Source organism: Coccinella septempunctata, chromosome 5 (assembly GCF_907165205.1).
Source record: "Coccinella septempunctata chromosome 5, icCocSept1.1, whole genome shotgun sequence".
NCBI lineage: Eukaryota > Metazoa > Arthropoda > Insecta > Coleoptera > Coccinellidae > Coccinella > Coccinella septempunctata.
In genome coordinates, this window is record NC_058193.1 from 15307360 (window position 1) to 15325099 (window position 17740).

The 17740-nt window shown below is 36.4% G+C and overlaps 2 protein-coding genes across 2 annotated transcripts; one reads left to right on the forward strand and one right to left on the reverse strand.

The window, feature by feature from the left end:
• Positions 1-285: 285 nt before the first annotated feature.
• On the reverse strand, positions 286-4461 carry LOC123314033 (uncharacterized protein K02A2.6-like). Its single transcript, XM_044899146.1, has one exon. The coding sequence runs from the start codon at positions 4459-4461 to the stop codon at positions 286-288; it is 4176 nt and encodes a 1391-aa protein (XP_044755081.1).
• A 9905-nt stretch (positions 4462-14366) lies between these two features.
• LOC123314390 lies at positions 14367-17210 on the forward strand. The gene is made up of 3 exons (XM_044899667.1): positions 14367-14470; positions 14524-14564; positions 16721-17210. The coding sequence occupies exons 1-3, from the start codon at positions 14443-14445 to the stop codon at positions 17027-17029; spliced, it is 378 nt and encodes a 125-aa protein (XP_044755602.1). The 5' UTR covers positions 14367-14442; the 3' UTR covers positions 17030-17210.
• The last annotated feature ends 530 nt before the right edge of the window (positions 17211-17740 follow it).

Here is a 17740-nt window from a genome sequence, read left to right on the forward strand (position 1 = left end):
TTATTGTTCGGTATTTATTATTTTATGTACGATGTTTTCATCTATATTACATAATTTTTTTGGTATCTAATTGTTGTGTATGTTGTAGGTAATTAATATAAAGATGAAATAGAACACTTTCTTGTACTTATTTAATAATGTACGCTTTTACAATAATCGTGATGACTAACTTTTTCAGAATGGCGGATGGCCAGAATGGCGGATGGCCTAACCTAGAATAGAACATAGAACAACCTAACATAGAACAATATATAACAATTCTCCGTCACTAAAAAAAAATAATTTTCACAAATTCAAACGATCAATAGGTTTTCTTTCCCGTCGCGAACGACGCAAAGGTTGCATACTGGATGCCTCTCCTGCATTAGAGTCCCTATGACTTCCTGGGGAATGCTCTTCAATGCTACTATTATTCTGCGTTTCTTCAAATACTTCATCTGAAGTAACATGTTCTTGACCTTGCATGTCTTCTGGTTTATGAAGATTCGAGAATGTACTAGTTTTTTCTGATTTCGGTGTGAAATTCCATGATTTTCCCATTCCTGGAGGTGTTGTATCAAAAACTTCAGTTTCCCTTAACTGATTGATATGTCTCTTAAGTATATACCCATGGTCAAGTTTTATGAGATAATGCAATCTTCCTAATTTCTTTATAACTGTTCCAAATTTCCACATTTCAGGACCGGAATAATTTCGAGCTTGAACTCTACTTCCTGGATAAAATTTTCTAACTGGAAACGTTTCTTGTGTATCTGTATTATCAATAGGAGGTTGAATCAAATGAAGTCGAGTTCGTAGTTTCCTATTCATGTAAAGTTCAGCTGGTGTTTTTCCATTATTTAAAGGTGTACTCCTATACTTGAAAAGAAATGCATTTAATTTCTCTCTTAGAGTTCCTGGTTCTTCACTCATAGCTTTAAGTTTTTGCTTCATGGTTTGTATAGTGCGTTCAGCAAGTCCATTCGTTGCTGGGTGATTTGGTGCAGAAAATTTCTGTTGTATGCCATTTGTTCTGCAAAAATTGATAAATTCTTGGGATTTAAAATTGGTGGCATTATCTGTTACTAAGTCATGTGGTAATCCATTTCTAGAAAAAATTTCATCTAGAGCCAGGATAGTTGATTTTGAGGTTGGTGCTCTAGTAGATATGGAAATTTCAACCCATTTCGTTTTTGCATCGACCACAACAAAGAAATAGTGTTCTTTAAATGGACCAGCATAGTCTGCATGTATCCGCTGCCATGGTAGTTCTGGTTCTTGCCACGTATGTAGCGGTGCTTTTTCTGGACTTTTCTTTACTTCTGCACAACTGCGGCATGCTTTAACAAGAGCTTCGATTTCGGCATCAATTCCTGGCCAATAGCATAGAGATCTGGCTATTCCTTTCATTTTTACTACACCTATGTGTGTTGCATGTAATTCCTTCAAAATTGTTGGCCGTAATTTTTCTGGAACGTAAACTCGAGTTCCTCTCATGACGATGCCTGAATGTACAGTAAATTCTGGATTCTGTATTTCGCCATTGATCAGTTTATTCTTAAGGTTTCTGAGTTCTGCATCCTGTTCAGTTTCTTGCACAATTTTGTTATACGTTATAGTAGGTGATTCTGTGATCACTGAAATTGTCAACTGGTTCACCTGATAAGAGTCTTCCAAAAAGTTAATCAACTCTGTATCTAGTGGGACAGGGTTTCTTGAAAAATAATCAACATTAGCATGTTCTTTTGAAGCCCTATGTTGTATTTCGTAATCAAACCCACTAATAAACTCAGCATACCTGATGAGTCTGTGTGCGGACATAATAGGCAATGCCTTGTTCGGATGAAATATTCTTTCAAGCGGCTTGTTGTCTATGATAAGGGTAAATTTTCTCCCATAAAGATAGTGATAAAATCGTTTGAATGCCCAATATACAGCTGTAGCTTCCCGATCTAATTGACTATAAGATGCTTCGCTTCTTGTCAGTGATCTAGAAGCATAGTAAATTGGTCGTTCTTCTCCATCTATGATGTGTGATAGAACAGCAGCAAGTCCGTGTGGACTGGCATCTGTAGCTAATATAAGTGGAAGATCTGGGTTGTAAGATATTAAAACTTTCTCACTGGAAATTTCCTTTTTTATCATCTGGAAAGACCTTTCACAGGCATTTGTCCATTTAAACTGTGTATCTTTCTTTAGAAGTTGATTTATTGGATACAGAATTGAAGAAGCATTTGGAATAAATCGAGAATAATAAAGTGCTAAGCCAACAAATGATCTAGCTTCATCTATGTTTTTTGGTGGAGGTGCTTTCAATATAGCGTCTACTTTTTCAGGACATTTTTCAAGCCCTTGAGCACTAATTTTATGTCCCAGATATTTAATTGAAGTAGCAAAGAATTTACATTTATCTTTATTAACATGTAAGTTATGTGCTCGTAAACGATCAAGACATTTAGTAAGTCTGTCATAACATTCTTCAATTGTGTTACCTGTTATTAATAAATCATCAAAGTAGGCAACTGTTCCATCCAGATCATGTAGTATTTGGTCCATAGCCTTATGGAAGAGATTTGGTGCTGTCTTTATTCCCATAAAAAGTCTTTTCACAAGATAGGTACCCCAAGGTGTAGAGATTGTAGCTATTTTCTGACTATCACTATCAAGTGCTAAATGTAAATAAGCCTTGTGTAAATCTAAAACACAAAAATATTTTCCATTTCTCTGTTTACTAAATATATCTTCTATACGAGGAATTGGGTATCTTGCATCGTGTAATTGTGAATTTACTGTGACTTTATAATCAGCGCATATTCTAATGGATTTATTTGGTTTAGGTACAATTACCAAAGGTGTTCCCCACTCAGACTGTTCAGTTTTTTCTAGAATACCCTGACAGACAAGTGAGTCTATTTCTTCTTTTGTTTTATTGTAAAGAGCATATGGCACTGGTCTAGGTTTGCAATATATAGGTTTTGCATCTTCTTTCAGATGTAAGTTACACTCTACATTGGGAATCATTCCCACAATTGGCTCGAAAATATCACTATATTTCTTAAATATATCAGCATTCAATAATTCAATATTGTACATACCAGCACCTTCGTTCTGTCTTTGTATGTTTGACGAACCTTGTAAATTGATGCCCAGTTTATGTATCCATTCTCGGCCTAGTATTGGAGGTGATTCTTTTTCAACCACGTATAAATTTCCATATGTTTTAATGTTATTATACTTAATAGGTACTTTTACCACTCCCAATGGTCTGAATATCTCTTGTGTATATGTTCGGAACTGGATCGATGTTGGTCTCATTCTTGCTCCATGATTCAATCCATCAAAATCAGATTTTGACATAATAGTCATTTGACTTCCTGTATCTATCTCAAAAGTTTGGTTCTTCTTGAAAATTTTCACTGCAACAATAAAGGGTTGATTTCTACTTGATGTTATTTGGTTTATTTCATAAATAACAGATTGTTCTCCATCTTCCTCTATGAATTTAACTGCTTTATTGTTTGCTGATTTTGATGATATGCAAACTTTTTGTATATGGCCTTTCTTTCCACAGCTGCTGCATTTTAATTTGTCTTTTGAACGACATTCTGCTGCACGGTGGTTCCCTTTTCCACAGCATAGACACAAGTCTTTGAGCCCAAGATCTTCTATAAGTTTATTTTTGTCCGGTTTAAAATTTCTGTTTGATTTTTGATCCTTTTTCTTCCCTCGGTTCTTCAAATGAATCGTTTGTTTGTCCTTCACTTGATGAATATCAGAGACAGTTGTGTTGTAAATTTTATTCTGTCTTTTCGCTGCTTCTATGGCAAGTGCAATTTCCACAGCTCTTTCAAAAGTAATATCATCTCCTTGTTGTAGTATTTGTTCCCGAATTTCAACATCCTGTAATCCTCTAATAAACTGTGCTTGTAGTATTGAAGAAATAGGCTTTTTACATTTCTGATCTTGACAAATCCAGTCTGATGTCCTTGACAAGTCTTTTAATGCTGCAATGTACTGCGAAACAGTTTCATCTTCCTTCTGTGTTCTTGAAAGGAACTTGTGTCTTTCGGTATGAATGTTTGAACGTGGACATAAGTGTTTCTCCAATAAGGTTATCAGCTTATGATATGGCTGAGATGATGGTAGGTCAGGAGCAGTTAAACTTGATAGCAACTGGTAATATTTTACTCCAAGTGCGTTTATGAGCACCCTTGCTTTACATAATTGTATTTCTGGTGTATTACCATGTAAATTCTTCAGCTCGAAGAAATTTTCTAGTCGTTCTTTGTAATACTTGAATGATTCTTTTTCCTCATCGTAAGATTCGAAATGAATTGTTGCATGGCTTACTGATGCTGCTGGGTTTATTTCGTTACTGGAATTACTAGAAGATATCAGAAGCTGTTCCAACGCTTGGCTTTGTGTTTTTAAAGCTAATAATATAGCCTGTGTTTGAGCCTGCAAGTTTTCCATTTCACTCATTTTCTTTTATCGTTGTTGTTAGCTGTCATTTTTATTGTTCTTACTGGATTGTACTGATGAATTTCTTATATCTCTATTGTATTTGTAGTCTTGAAAAAGTTCGAATATACGGACGAAACGTCGGCATTTAGTTCAGCAGTCTTGTTCTTCACTACCTGTCCTAGCTCCTATTAAAGTACTCAGCATTATTCATTAATTGTTGAATTATTTCAGATGATTCGACCAGGTTATCAAAATCCATAATAGAAAATACAAATAGAATAGAGAAGTACCAGTGTGAAGGAGAAAAAGGGGACTCGAGAATTGTTGAAGATGAATTTGACAACACTGGGGTTGATAAAGAATACATTAAGAAAGAAATTGCGGAATATGCTACAGGTTTAGTAGTATGGAGTGAGAAATTTGAAGTTTATGAGTAGCCATTTGGACAACGATTTTAGTACTAGTGATATCAGCAGTATCAGCTCAAAAATTCCTGCACATGAAACAAATTCATCAGGTCTATCCATACAAAGTACTACTGGGTAGTTTACAGATTTGAAAGCAAAATATATTTACCAGGATGGTAAATTTTTCAACATCTTGAAAGTTACTGAAAACGAGTATTTGAAAACGCAATGTAGGGTTGTGTATTCCGAAATTTCACCAATTTTTTGTACCACACAAAAAATTTTACCCTGGATTCTCAGAGCAATATAAGGCACATTTGTGTTCAAGCAAATGTAACACCCCAAATGGATGATCAGCGACGCAAATAATAATGATAAAAATAAAAAAAAGAAATTGCAGCAAAATATACCGAACAGTTTTCGTAATACCAAAAATGTAAACCAAGATGAATTTTATCGCAGGATCCTCAGATTTATAGTTCATTCAACGTCACCAGTGAATATTTCAGACGAGTATTTTACTGGAATTTTTCAAGGATTGGACTTATCACTGATCTCAAGAAAAAGGGCGGTTCAAAAAATCAATGAAATGAACAAGGAGCAACTTCAGCTCATAAAATTCGAATTAGAGGAAGTGGAGTACGTCTGTACCACCACAGATATATGATCAAAAAAAAAAATTATTTTGGAGTTACCTGGCCACTGGTTTGGCCAGAACCTTGAGAGAACGTCAGATTCTCTTGCGTGCAAAAGATTCAGCGGTACCCATATGTACTATAGAATAGCCGAACAACTCGACGAAATTTATATTACATTCCGATTGACAAATAAGAAAATAATTGCTACAACCAGAGGCGGATTATCCACAAGGCAAAGTAGGCACGTGCCTAGTGGCGCAAGGTTATATCAAAAAATAATGTTTGTCAGTAAGTATTACTGTAAGACATGACAGGCCGTTGATATCGACGTCTCTACAGTTATTCAAATGTATGACAGTCTAATCCACATCATTGCAGCAGGAAAAGAAAATTTTAACAAGTATGAACTGCAAGCTCTAGAAATTTTTTTGGTCGAAGAATTCGAAAAGAATATAAAACGGATTAGGAAAACAAAACTAATAGCAGATGAACTGAAGATGTACCCTCTTCGTTATCTGCTCGGGAAATGTTCAGTAGTTTCAGACAGACTTGTGGTTGAACTTCAAAAGCGACGAGAAGCATACAGCAATTTCAACAATAAATTTTCGTTTTCAAGCACCTTGATCAATCTAAACACTGAAGAAGTTCAAAATGTATGCTGATGATTTGGAAAAATGTTTTGTTGATGAATGTGCCCATTTATGTTCTTTTTCAACAACAATAGCTCAAGAAGGGGAACTGCCACGAGCTACGAACGCAATCTACAGCTTCTAAGAAATAAAGAACTTGTAGCGATCTTTCTCAATATCGACATAGCCTTGCGAATCTGCTCATCAACGGTAGTCAGTAACTGCAGTGGTGAGCGGAGTTTTTCCTGCTTAAAAAGGATAAAAAACTATCTTCGCTCAACTATGACAGAAAATAGACTGAATTCTTTAGCGATACTCAACATAGAATCAAAGTTATTGCTATCCCTAGATTATGACGGTGTTATTGACAATTTTGCAAGACAAAAATGTAGACAGAGAAATTTTTAATTTCTCAAGCAGTTATCATTTGTTGTACATATAATAATCATAAATGGCTTTGTTCATTTGTTTGTAGTACAAAAAAGCATTATTATTTGTAAAATTTTTGTTGTTTTGTGAATTTTCAGTGTTTTTCGAATTTTTTGTTCGCATTATGATTATGAATTTTCCTAAAATTCTTCAATAATTCATGTTTACACAACCTAATTTCACAATACACACACAGTCAGAACTGCCGAAAAGGCATCAAGGCTTCCCTTGTCTGTTTTGTCCTCTTGCCTCCTCCACTTTTATCTCATATTTCATTAAGTCTCGTCTAATAGTAAGTACCTTATTATTCCTAATAAAATAATATTGCAGTGACCAAAATTTCAATATAGTAGAGTATCAAGTAACATAATAATATAATCACCACCTATATGAGGCATTTCTCAGTAATTAGTTTTGAAGTAAATAGTTCTTGACGTTGGATTCGAATTAGCTTAACTTCTTTAATAAAAATGATACACTCACTGTCACATGTAGGTATAGGTTGTTTCGGTAACTAAATTGTAAAAAAATTTCCAACATGAATGCTATTGAAGTGCAATTCAGAATAGACAGTAGCAAGAAGGATTCAATAATGAACAACGAGAGATGATAAACCAGAATGAATGCTCGTCCGGTGGTACGGTAATTATATTTATTAATCTTTCAACATGTATGCGGTCAACATGAAATTGCATTAAAAAATACGGTCTTCTAGAATTTTCTCCCCGAAAGAAATATTCTCGGTGGCGGTCTATCTTTATCCATACAAAGAAACGGTTGTTATCTGCATTACACGTTGTTTCATCCTGAATTAATCAAATTAACGGTGTTTTTGTGGACGGAAAAACAACGCCGAATGACACTATTTCTTTGTTTTGAACAATTACGGCAAATTACTGATGGAAATATCAATTAAACGCATTGAATTTAACTATTCAATTATATCTAAAATGAACTGATATTCTAGGGAATATCTAAATTAGAACTGAAGTTTTCATCATGCAGGGTTGCATTGTTTCCTCCAGAAAATTTAAGGAAACGGATATCTAAAACGAGACCTGGTTTTCATCGTGAAAACCAAGTTTCGTTACAATACATGAAAATTTTAGTAGCATGCTAACTCCTCAAGCACCTGTTAGTGAAAATTCGTATAAATTATATGTCTGCTAAAGGGGCGCCGATGATGTGCTTGCCTAGGGCTTTGTCGAAATTTAATCTCCCTCTGGCTACATCAACTGATAACGGTTCCAATCTCATAGAAGCTTTTCAAGAATTTGGTCTGAAATTGGCAGGTGAAAATGAAGACGAGATGATAGAAGACGAAAAATTCTCTCAGTGATGAAAGCAATGACGAGGAAAACAATGAACCACAGCTCATCTCAATAGAAAAGGAAGATGAAGATACTTAGGATGAATAACCAACCGATTCTCCTAATCAACTACGATTAGAACTAATCATGAAAGATGTGGTAGTCATACACTGAATCTAATTCCAGTATCTGACGTCAAGAGGGCCATTGATTCTAATGCAATCTGGAGAGACAAGCATACATCTGTAATGATGATATATTGCAGGAAAAAAGGTCTTGCCCAAAATCTGCTGAGCAGATTGAGGAACATTTGGGTAATTATTTGAGTTGCCCTGGTGCAATTCGATGGAATTCATTATTTGAGTCTATCCAACAAATTTTGAGGCAATCTGAAAAACTCAATGTTTCAATGCAAAAATTAGATATTGAGACAACATTTAGAGAAAATGAAATTCAGTATCTGAGATATTACTGCCAAATTCGCAATTCGATGGAATTCATTATTTGAGTCTATCCAACAAATTTTGAGGCAATCTGAAAAACTCAATGTTTCAATGCAAAAATTAGATATTGAGACAACATTTAGAGAAAATGAAATTCAGTATCTGAGATATTACTGCCAAATTCTGTGAAGAATGTGAAGAATGAAGATGATGATAAGCAACATTCTCGATTCCTCAATTCAAACTCCGTTGGTACGGGGCGCGATTGCTAATGACTCGTCAAGGAATCTTGATTATATCAAGAAAATGATACCACTGCTATGCCTACGATGGTTAAGGTTCAAGAGAAGAAATCATCTGAAATGAGTATTGCTTCGATTTCGAACCTCAGGGAATCATTTCTTAAGAGAGATCTCAAAATACTACACAGCTCTCGCAGTCCTTGCTCCAATAAATTGATGTTTCTAGTTTAGACATATTGAGATACTTGAAGATCAGAGAACCGATCTGACTGTTATAGAAGAATTTCCAACTATAATGAAATTATTCTTGAAATACAATACCTTCGTACCTTCGAGTGCACCCGTAGAAAGAATGTTTTCGTTCGCATCAATTGTAAATGCCGTCATGCATTAAGCGATATTCATTTCGAAAACCTTGTTTTATTGAAAGCTAATGGAAATATTTTAGGGACTTTTTTTAAACCTACTGAAAAAAAATTTTCCTAATTCTAATGTAACCTAATGGAAATATTATGTCTTTAGTTAACACCAACATTGTTGAAATTATTCAAATATATATTTTTCCACGAGTCTTTTCATTTTTGCAAGGCGGCAGGCCACAGCTGACATTCTTTTTTCTCTAGAAATCATCTCATTTAGGGTGTAGGGTTTATGCAGCGTTATTAAGAATTGAGAAAGGAAAAAATTTATTGTCAGATGCTATTCACATGATCACCTTCCACTCATCAGACTGATTATTTTTTTAGTACTTAGTAACGATGTATAAACCAACCATCAGTGGTTCTAATTGAACATGAATAACTGTAGGAATAACTTACAGAAAAAAATATTCAACCTCAGATTATCTTTCATACAGGGCTTCTTTTTGTTCGAGCTACGTAAATAATACATATCATAATTTTTAATCAGTATTATGGAGAAATGTAATTATAATTCAATTCTGTTTTTAATATGATTGCTAAGAGGTGAAAGAAAAAGCATGAAACTAATTCGCATTTTGTGAAAACCGAATTCCCATTTTTCAATATCCAAATCCAGAGAGAATCGAAAGGGAAAATAGGGCATTTGAATATCTTCAGATGACCACCTGCAAACTTGTCGTCTTTCTCTCCATTGAATAAAAACTACCACAATCTTGACGCATGTGATTTACGACCTAACTGCGCTTGCTTTGAAAAGCAGCTACAAACGGTGTCCAGGGAGCCAGTTTAAAATCTATGCCGGAGCACTCGGCATTCAATGGTTTTCATAAGTGTCGAGATATTTAAAATGAAGATAATCGTGATTAACTAACAATTACTTATGTTACGGAACTGCAAATGATCGAATTGGGTCCTAATTGATGGCCTGAAGAAAATTGAAAATTCTAAAAATTTTTGCTAACTTCATGCTTCATCAAAAATATGGTTTTGCAATTCTTCAAAAGCGCAGAAGCGCCAACTATAATATTTTAAAAATACATAATCATCAATTTATCATAAATAATATGTGAGCAGTGAGCATTCAGTTTTATAGCTGTATTCGGGTTCGAATTTCGGACAGTCTGAGAATGGTTCTAGACAACAAAAATACCTTAATTATGGGTGACTCCAATTGTACTAACCTGAAATGGCCACTTATGCAGTTACCCCTCTGTCATCACCATCCTACCCATATGCCGAGCTTGCATCAAGTTCCGGCCTGCATCAGATCGTTGATAGACCCACCAGGTACAAATTCGTACAAATTCCTTCTTTACTCGATTTGGTCTTCGTTTCTGATGCTCACATCACTTCAGATCTAATATATCTTCCGCCATTTGGCAAGTCTGATCATGTCACTATAACATTCAGTTTCGCTCCTCAACACCCAACAGTCATCAACACAAGACTATTCGTAGGCTGTATTTTGAGGGTTTTTCCGACGAACTGAGGAAGATTGACTGGGAATCATTTCTTGGACCTCTGTACGACATCGAGATGATGTGGGGGAAATTCGTTGATACTGTTGACATGATTGTTGCTGGTAATACTCGAGTTGAGAAATGAAAGTAGCAGATGGCTCCATTACAATAGGACCTATTCCAATAAGACGCGGAATTTTCCAAGGAGACTCGCTGAGCCCTCTGTGGTTCTGCATGGCCCTGAATCCCTTGTCTCATAGATTGAATTCTACGGACTACGGATTTTCCATCAAGAGCGGCAGTAGAACATTGATGAAACTGAATCATCTCCTTTGCATGGACGATTTGAAACTCATCGCATCTACCAAAAAACAAATGCAACAGATGCTGAAAATGGTGGAAGGATTTTCGGAAGACATCAAAATGAAGTTTGGACTAGGAAAATGTCGACTGCTGAACATAACGAGAGGAAAAATAGAAGATGGTACGTTCAAACTCAAGGAAGGTGCAGAAATTAAAGCATCAAAGGAAGGAGACACATACAAGTATCTAGGCATAAAACAGACAAGAAAAATCAATGAGACCCAGATGAAGAAAGAATTAACGGAGGAGTTCACCCGAAGATTGAGAAGGATAATGAGAACTGGTCTTAACAGCAAGAATCTGGTAAAAGCGATAAACACCTACGCTTGCTCGGCGCTGAGCTATTCATTTGGTATCATCTCTTGGACGACCGATTTAGCAGCTCTACAGAGAGAAATAAGGACGACAATGCTGACTAAACACAATAAACATCACCCCAAAAGCTCAATAGAAGGGACAGAGCTGCCACGACATCTTGAGGGTAGAGGAATTGTTGATTTGTCCAACCATATGTCCCAGGAAATTGAAGGACTTCGAAAATATTTCCTGAGCAAGGCTGCTTCGTCAGAACTCTATCGAGTAGTTTGTGTTGCTGATAGTTCAACACCGTTAAAGCTTCAACAGGATCACTTGGAAACCGTCGGACACTCTGCAGAAAGTAAAATGCAGAAACTGATTGGCAAACCTTTGCATGGAAGGCACCAGAACGAGGTCAACCATGATTACGTCGACATATCTGCGTCGAACTACTGGTTGACTTCCGGAAGGTTGTTTCCTGAGACAGAGGGCTTCATGCTCGCCATCCAGGATAGGTGATTCCAACAAGAAATTATATGAAATATATTGCCAAGGATGCCTCAGTGGCGGACGATAGCTGTCATTATGGCTGTGCGGCACATGAAACTATCCAGCACATCACTGGGGGATGTCAGAAGTTCGCGAGCACGGAGTACAAAAATAGACATGATGCTGTTGCCAAGATTCTTCACCAAGAATTGGCACTAAAACACCAACTTCTAAGTTCGAAAAAGGTTCCTTATTACAATTACCATCCGGTGCTGTGTTGAAAAATGAATATCACAAGCTCTATTGGGATCGCACGGTTCTCACAGACCGGAAAATAACCCATAATAGACCAGACCTCATATTGCTCAATAAGGATGAGGACAGAGCACTAATCATCGACGTGGCAATTCCAAATAATAACAATCTTCTAGATAGGCACACTGAAAAAATTTCAAAATACAGAGATCTCGAGGAACAAACCAGAAGACAGTGTAAGCTGAAAGATATCAAGACCATCCCTATTGTCATCTCATCTACAGGCCTGATACCGAAGACACTACTACAGAACTTGAGGAAACTTCAGTTGGACGAAAATATCTATAGAGTACTGCTCGGAACGGCGAGAACTGTACGCAAGTACATGGGGAATGCAGAGGAACACCGTCTGCTCCGACAGGAAGTGCGGGTGGAGCAGGAATCCAACCTACAGCAGGGAGGCGAGGAGCGACCCGGACTCGACCACCACCACGAGCCCGAAAACCTGGAAAGGGCTCCAACAGAGCTTAATCCTTCTGATATCTGAGATAAGTGAATTTTACTCTGGAGAGGAGTGTGAAAGCCGCAAGGCTAAAGTCATAATAATAACTGCGCAGAGGATTGGATACTAGTGCGCAACAGTTCTGCGCAGTTCTAGAACAATTCTCGGACTGTCCGAAATGCGAACCCGAATACAGCTTATGTATATGAATATTCGTTGGAAAAGTAACCTATTTTTTTTGAAATGGTTCATGGCGTCACAGAACACCCTGTGACAGTTCGGAACTGAATAATATTCCTACCTAAAAGTCGGACTTAGGGAAAAAAATTTTTGAAATATTATGTAGCCCTCTTCGCCTCTTTTAGGCATTCGTGAAATTCATATTTCCATTCGTGAAACAATTATTTTCCTATACTTAGGAAATACTGGAACTGCTGTAGAGTGAAACGAAAAACTAATCGTTTCGAATAAATAGAAGGGGTGTTTTTTCGATCGTAATCAGATTTTATATAACAAAAATTCTTATTTACAATAGTTTTCGCAAAATCGAAATACTTTCACAAGGTGCTTAGTAATCGCTAGCTAGAGCTACGCTTCTCTATCTTACTTTTTTTACTTTTTTTTATATGAAGGTGGTAAGTATGTAGCATCTCTTCCTCTGTTTATATGTTCATGATGAAAAGTACTTACATGTATTTTCTTTGAGAAAATACATGAGAATTTTGAGAAAATATAACTCTCTAACATTTTGTACTTCCGAGATCTCGAACAACCGCTGGCTGTAAAAGGTGCCTTTCTTTTGATATATTATTTTTAATAACCATTTCTGAATAATCTCTAGGGGCTTTACATGGCAGTGGTAAGCACCACCCATCCAACTATCCCGTAGCTGATTTGGGAATCGATCAGGGCTTGATAAAATATTTTCAAATATTTTATCGAGGCTATATGCTTGCGTAAGTACCTGAACTTGAACAGAAGACCTCGTATCTTGTTTACAAAATTTTTGATATGTTTATCCCATCTTTATTGTGGATCAATCGATATTCCTAGATAATTAATGTTTTTTGTTTCAGCTATGTAAGTCTCATTTTATCAAACGCAAGTTCTCCCATATTGGGAAAACTTGATGTGCTGGATCCGAAGACCATTTATTTTGTCTTATCAGTGTTTAGGGTGAGCTTATTGCGTCTGAACCATTTTAGCGTTTCGCTAAACTTTAGTGTAACCTTTTCTTTCAATTCCTCCCATCTCCTTCTCCATCATCTGTGAAACAAATTGCTTGGTCAGATTCCTTGATTTTTAGTAGGCTGTTTTTGTAAACTAGGAACAAGACAGGACCCAATACAGTGCCCTGTGGAACCCCAAGTCACTCTTCTTGGCTTCCCGTCTACCCATTTTCTACAACCTGGTGGTCTTCTTCAGCAGACGATTATGGCCTACAGAATCGAATGCCTTACATAGGTCAATAAACATAGATGTGGGAATTTTTTCCCTTATCGCATCTTAAGTAGACTGAATCCATATAGTTTCTCATCAATACCATGATATTTTTTTAAATATTTTACCAAACGTGTTTTCATGAACTTTTCAACTATTTTCGCCAGATTCAATATCAGTGAGATGGGCCTATAGTCCGTGATCTGGGAACGGTCACCACTCTTGTAGATTGGCTTAATTATACCTGATTTGAATTGTAATGAATCCCAGTTTTCTGAGGAAAATTGGAGTTCATTTTAGTGCATTCCTTTCTTTTTCATATTTCCGCCTTTGAAAATATTTAATTCTCAAATATTCAGTACGTTCATTCCGATAGGCAGAGTAAATGTTTATCTGTTTATCTGTGTTCAACGTTGTTTGTTCTTGCATGCCGTAGAAGATTTCGACGTTTTTCTGATGTTGATATGCGATAAACCGGAGCTGACGCCGTTTTTCATTCTTGTCGCATTCTGGAATTTTCAGATTTTTAACGCGTGGGGGATTTCCTATAAAAGCAAATTTTCCCTCGCGACGGTCACTTTTGCTCTTTTACTTCAGTCTTTCACGTGATGACTTCTACTTTTGATTCTGTTACTTCATTCGTTTTTACTGCTCTTTTACTTCAGTTAGTTTTATGCTCCGTACTTTCTGCGATTCGACGTGTAAGAATAATTGTGTGTTGCTAGCATCAGTGATATTAAGAATTGATTTTTAGTTTTTTTCCTTCGATTTCCGCGAGTGCCTGAAATAAAGGAGGTAGGTCCCCGTCTTTACCGTTCAGTTTCTTTGTTAGACCTACACCGGTTACTTCTTTGACTTTCACACTGCTGTACTGTATCGCTTTCTGTTATATTTTATCGTTCTTTAACCTGTTTCGTGAGTCTGACTTTTCCCTTCGCTATCAGTCATGGTGCGGAAGCCCTTGGGGTACTGAAGGGAAAGTCCCGTCAACCCTCCTGTCCGCGTCATAAGTGTTGAATACGAAATCTCTTCTTTTCGATCAGTCATGGCGCGTTATAGCCCTTGGGGCAGAGAATAAGAGATACCGCTCGTCGTCAGTGAAATCCCGTAGTTGCGCTAAAAATAGACCTTTTCTTCGCTATCAGTCATGGTGCGTTATAGCCCTTGGGGTAGCGAATAGAAGTCTCGAATAGACCCGCTCTGGTTGTGTTTCATTTCTGGAGAAATACAATTACATCCCGATACCGTATAGCAAGTCCTTAGTATTCATTCCGTCAGTTCTGGTTGGCGCATTTTATTGAACCTTTGATTTTTCACTGTACCCGGTATAAACTTTGTAAAGTACTCGCGACTGGATAGAATTTCCCGAATGTATGTTCGCTTTTAGATTCGCTCATATTTCATACCTACACATATCTCCCTTGTACATATAATCAAGGTGTGAATAAACTTTTACATAATTTGATTTTGACTACTTCGTTATCGCTACCACCCTAGATAACAGCGAACTCTGTCTCCGACTAGCAGCTACTCTGGTAGATTTGCTATTCTTCCTAGTGAAAAAAATAGCTGGCGCTCGAGATAAGTTTTCTCCGAGGTAACCACGTTACAAAATGTATCAGGAAAGCATCCGGTCTCAAAACAGCTATTTTTCAAATATGCCAAAATTGCTGATATTTTCAATTCACTTTCTGTCAAAGTGAATTATTCGTTACCTGCATCCTTTCCAGTTCTCAGGTGACCTATAACGTCCTGTATTTTCACATGGTCAACTGGGGTCAAGTTGAAGGAATTACATTGAGGAACGACAGCTTTTTTTAATTCGTTTGGAAAATCCATTTTATTGGCGTAAAATTTTCCTAAAGTACTAAAATGCTTGTTGAATATTCTTGCCATTTCCTTTTCCTCCTGTTGAATATACTTGCCATTTCCTTTTCCACCTGAATATGAGCTCTCCTATATTTTATATTTTTTATTTCTGCCTTTCATGCATTCCCACACAGCTTTCGACTCACTTTGAATGGCGTTCACTATCCATGGTAGATAATTTTTTATGAATTATTTTTAAGTTTTTGAAGTTCATATTTATGTTGTATTCAGATTTCAAGTTTGTATAATTTGGATTGTTTTTAATTGTATATAGAGGTTATTCTTTATTTTTGATCACTTTCCGTAGAGAAAGAGTAATCCATTTTTTTCGGGCCACCTCTTTGTTTTCTGAGCTTCATGCAATTTGTGTTGTTATCCATGTGTTCTGTTAGTTTTTCAATAAATGAGAGTATCATACTATCAACATTTTCTAGTTCATACATTGCCGACCTTGTTTTCTTAATTCAATATATTTTATTTCCTCACTTTCTTATCCTTCTTTTTGTGTACTACGGTTTTATCACCTGGATTTAAAGTAAGCATAATCGTGCTATGTGTAGTAATCGATTTTCGAGATTGTCGTCTTTGAGGAATATATGGTCTAGTTTTTCATGCAGGTCTAGTAACTTTATTTATAACGGACATAAATCCAATACATACAATATGTTTTAGTAATTACTAATTAACTCATCGTCTCCCAACAAATTGATATTTATATGTCCAATCAGCAAATGTGTTTTTACCTGGCATTTACTTTCCAAAGGGCAAAAGGTTGGTAAAGGGTCTTCAAGGTTGCACTGAAAGCTGGTATCAATGTAACAATAAAACTTGAAGTAATGCTCACTGTTTCCTGGCGAAAAAGTCAGGGAAATTCAAGGAATTGAACTCAGCTCTGCCAACAAACCCTAATGTCACTTCCTCGAAGGCATATGCTGTATGTCGCGTGTCCCCTGGGAATCTGACGTATAAGGCGTAAGGTTGCAAAGGAGATAGTGTGGAAGGCGAATTTTCGGCGCCTCAAAATAACTGAAACTAACCAGCTAAGGTATGGTAACCCTAACAGAATGTCTCTGGTCCTCCAGGTTGGGGATTGGAATGTCAGGCTGGTTCCCTGTCATCCGGAAAAATATCATATCTACTACATACATACTAAAAAGCCAAATCCAAGCCTCGGAAATGATGGATATCACGGACAACGACACAAGCAACGGAAAAGGACAACGAATTTTGGAACATGGAACACCCAAAGAATAAGCGGACTAATGAATAAGAATAAGAATAAGTTTATTACATCCCCTCAGACAAACAACCATTGTATGGGACAGGTCATACAGTTTTACAATAACAATATAGACTTATATAAAATTAGAATAGCTATTGAACTTATGTGAAATTAGAAAATTGATTACGTTTACAATCCAAAAATTCTCTAAGACTATAAAAGCAGTTGATCAACAGAAACTTCTTAACTTCCTTTTTGAAAACATTATAAGGTAAGGCCTTGAATCTGTCAGTCAAGTGATTAAAAAGTTTAATGCCCTTATACAGTGGTGATTTTTGGAATTTTGAAGTCCTGTGAATTATTGTGGTTATTCAAGAGTGTTCTTGTGTCTTGTGTCATGTTCATGGAACTCACAGCATTTTTTCAGATTGTCAAAGTTCTTCTTAACAAATAATAGAGTATTCAACATAAAGATACAGGGAAAACTCAATATTTTGTATTTTATGAACTTGGGTCTACAGGACTCCCGGAGGTCCAAATCGAATATAAGGCGTATCAGTTTCTTCTGCGCAATGAAAACATCTTCCGCTAATGATGAACTTCCCCATAAAACTGAATTATAGCTCATATGGGAATACGCCAGTGAATAATAAACAACTAACAGTGATTGTCTGGGTAGAATATTTTTCAGTTTTTTAAGTGCATAAAATGCGCTGCTTAGTTTTTACAGACAGAATTTGCTTGTTTCTGCCAATTCAATTGTTTATCGATTAAAATGCCCAAAAACCTCACGTGATCTGATGCTTTGATGTTACCAGTAAGAAGAGTCAGTTCAAATTCACACACCGAGCTCCTATTTTGAAAAAAGATCAAATAGGTC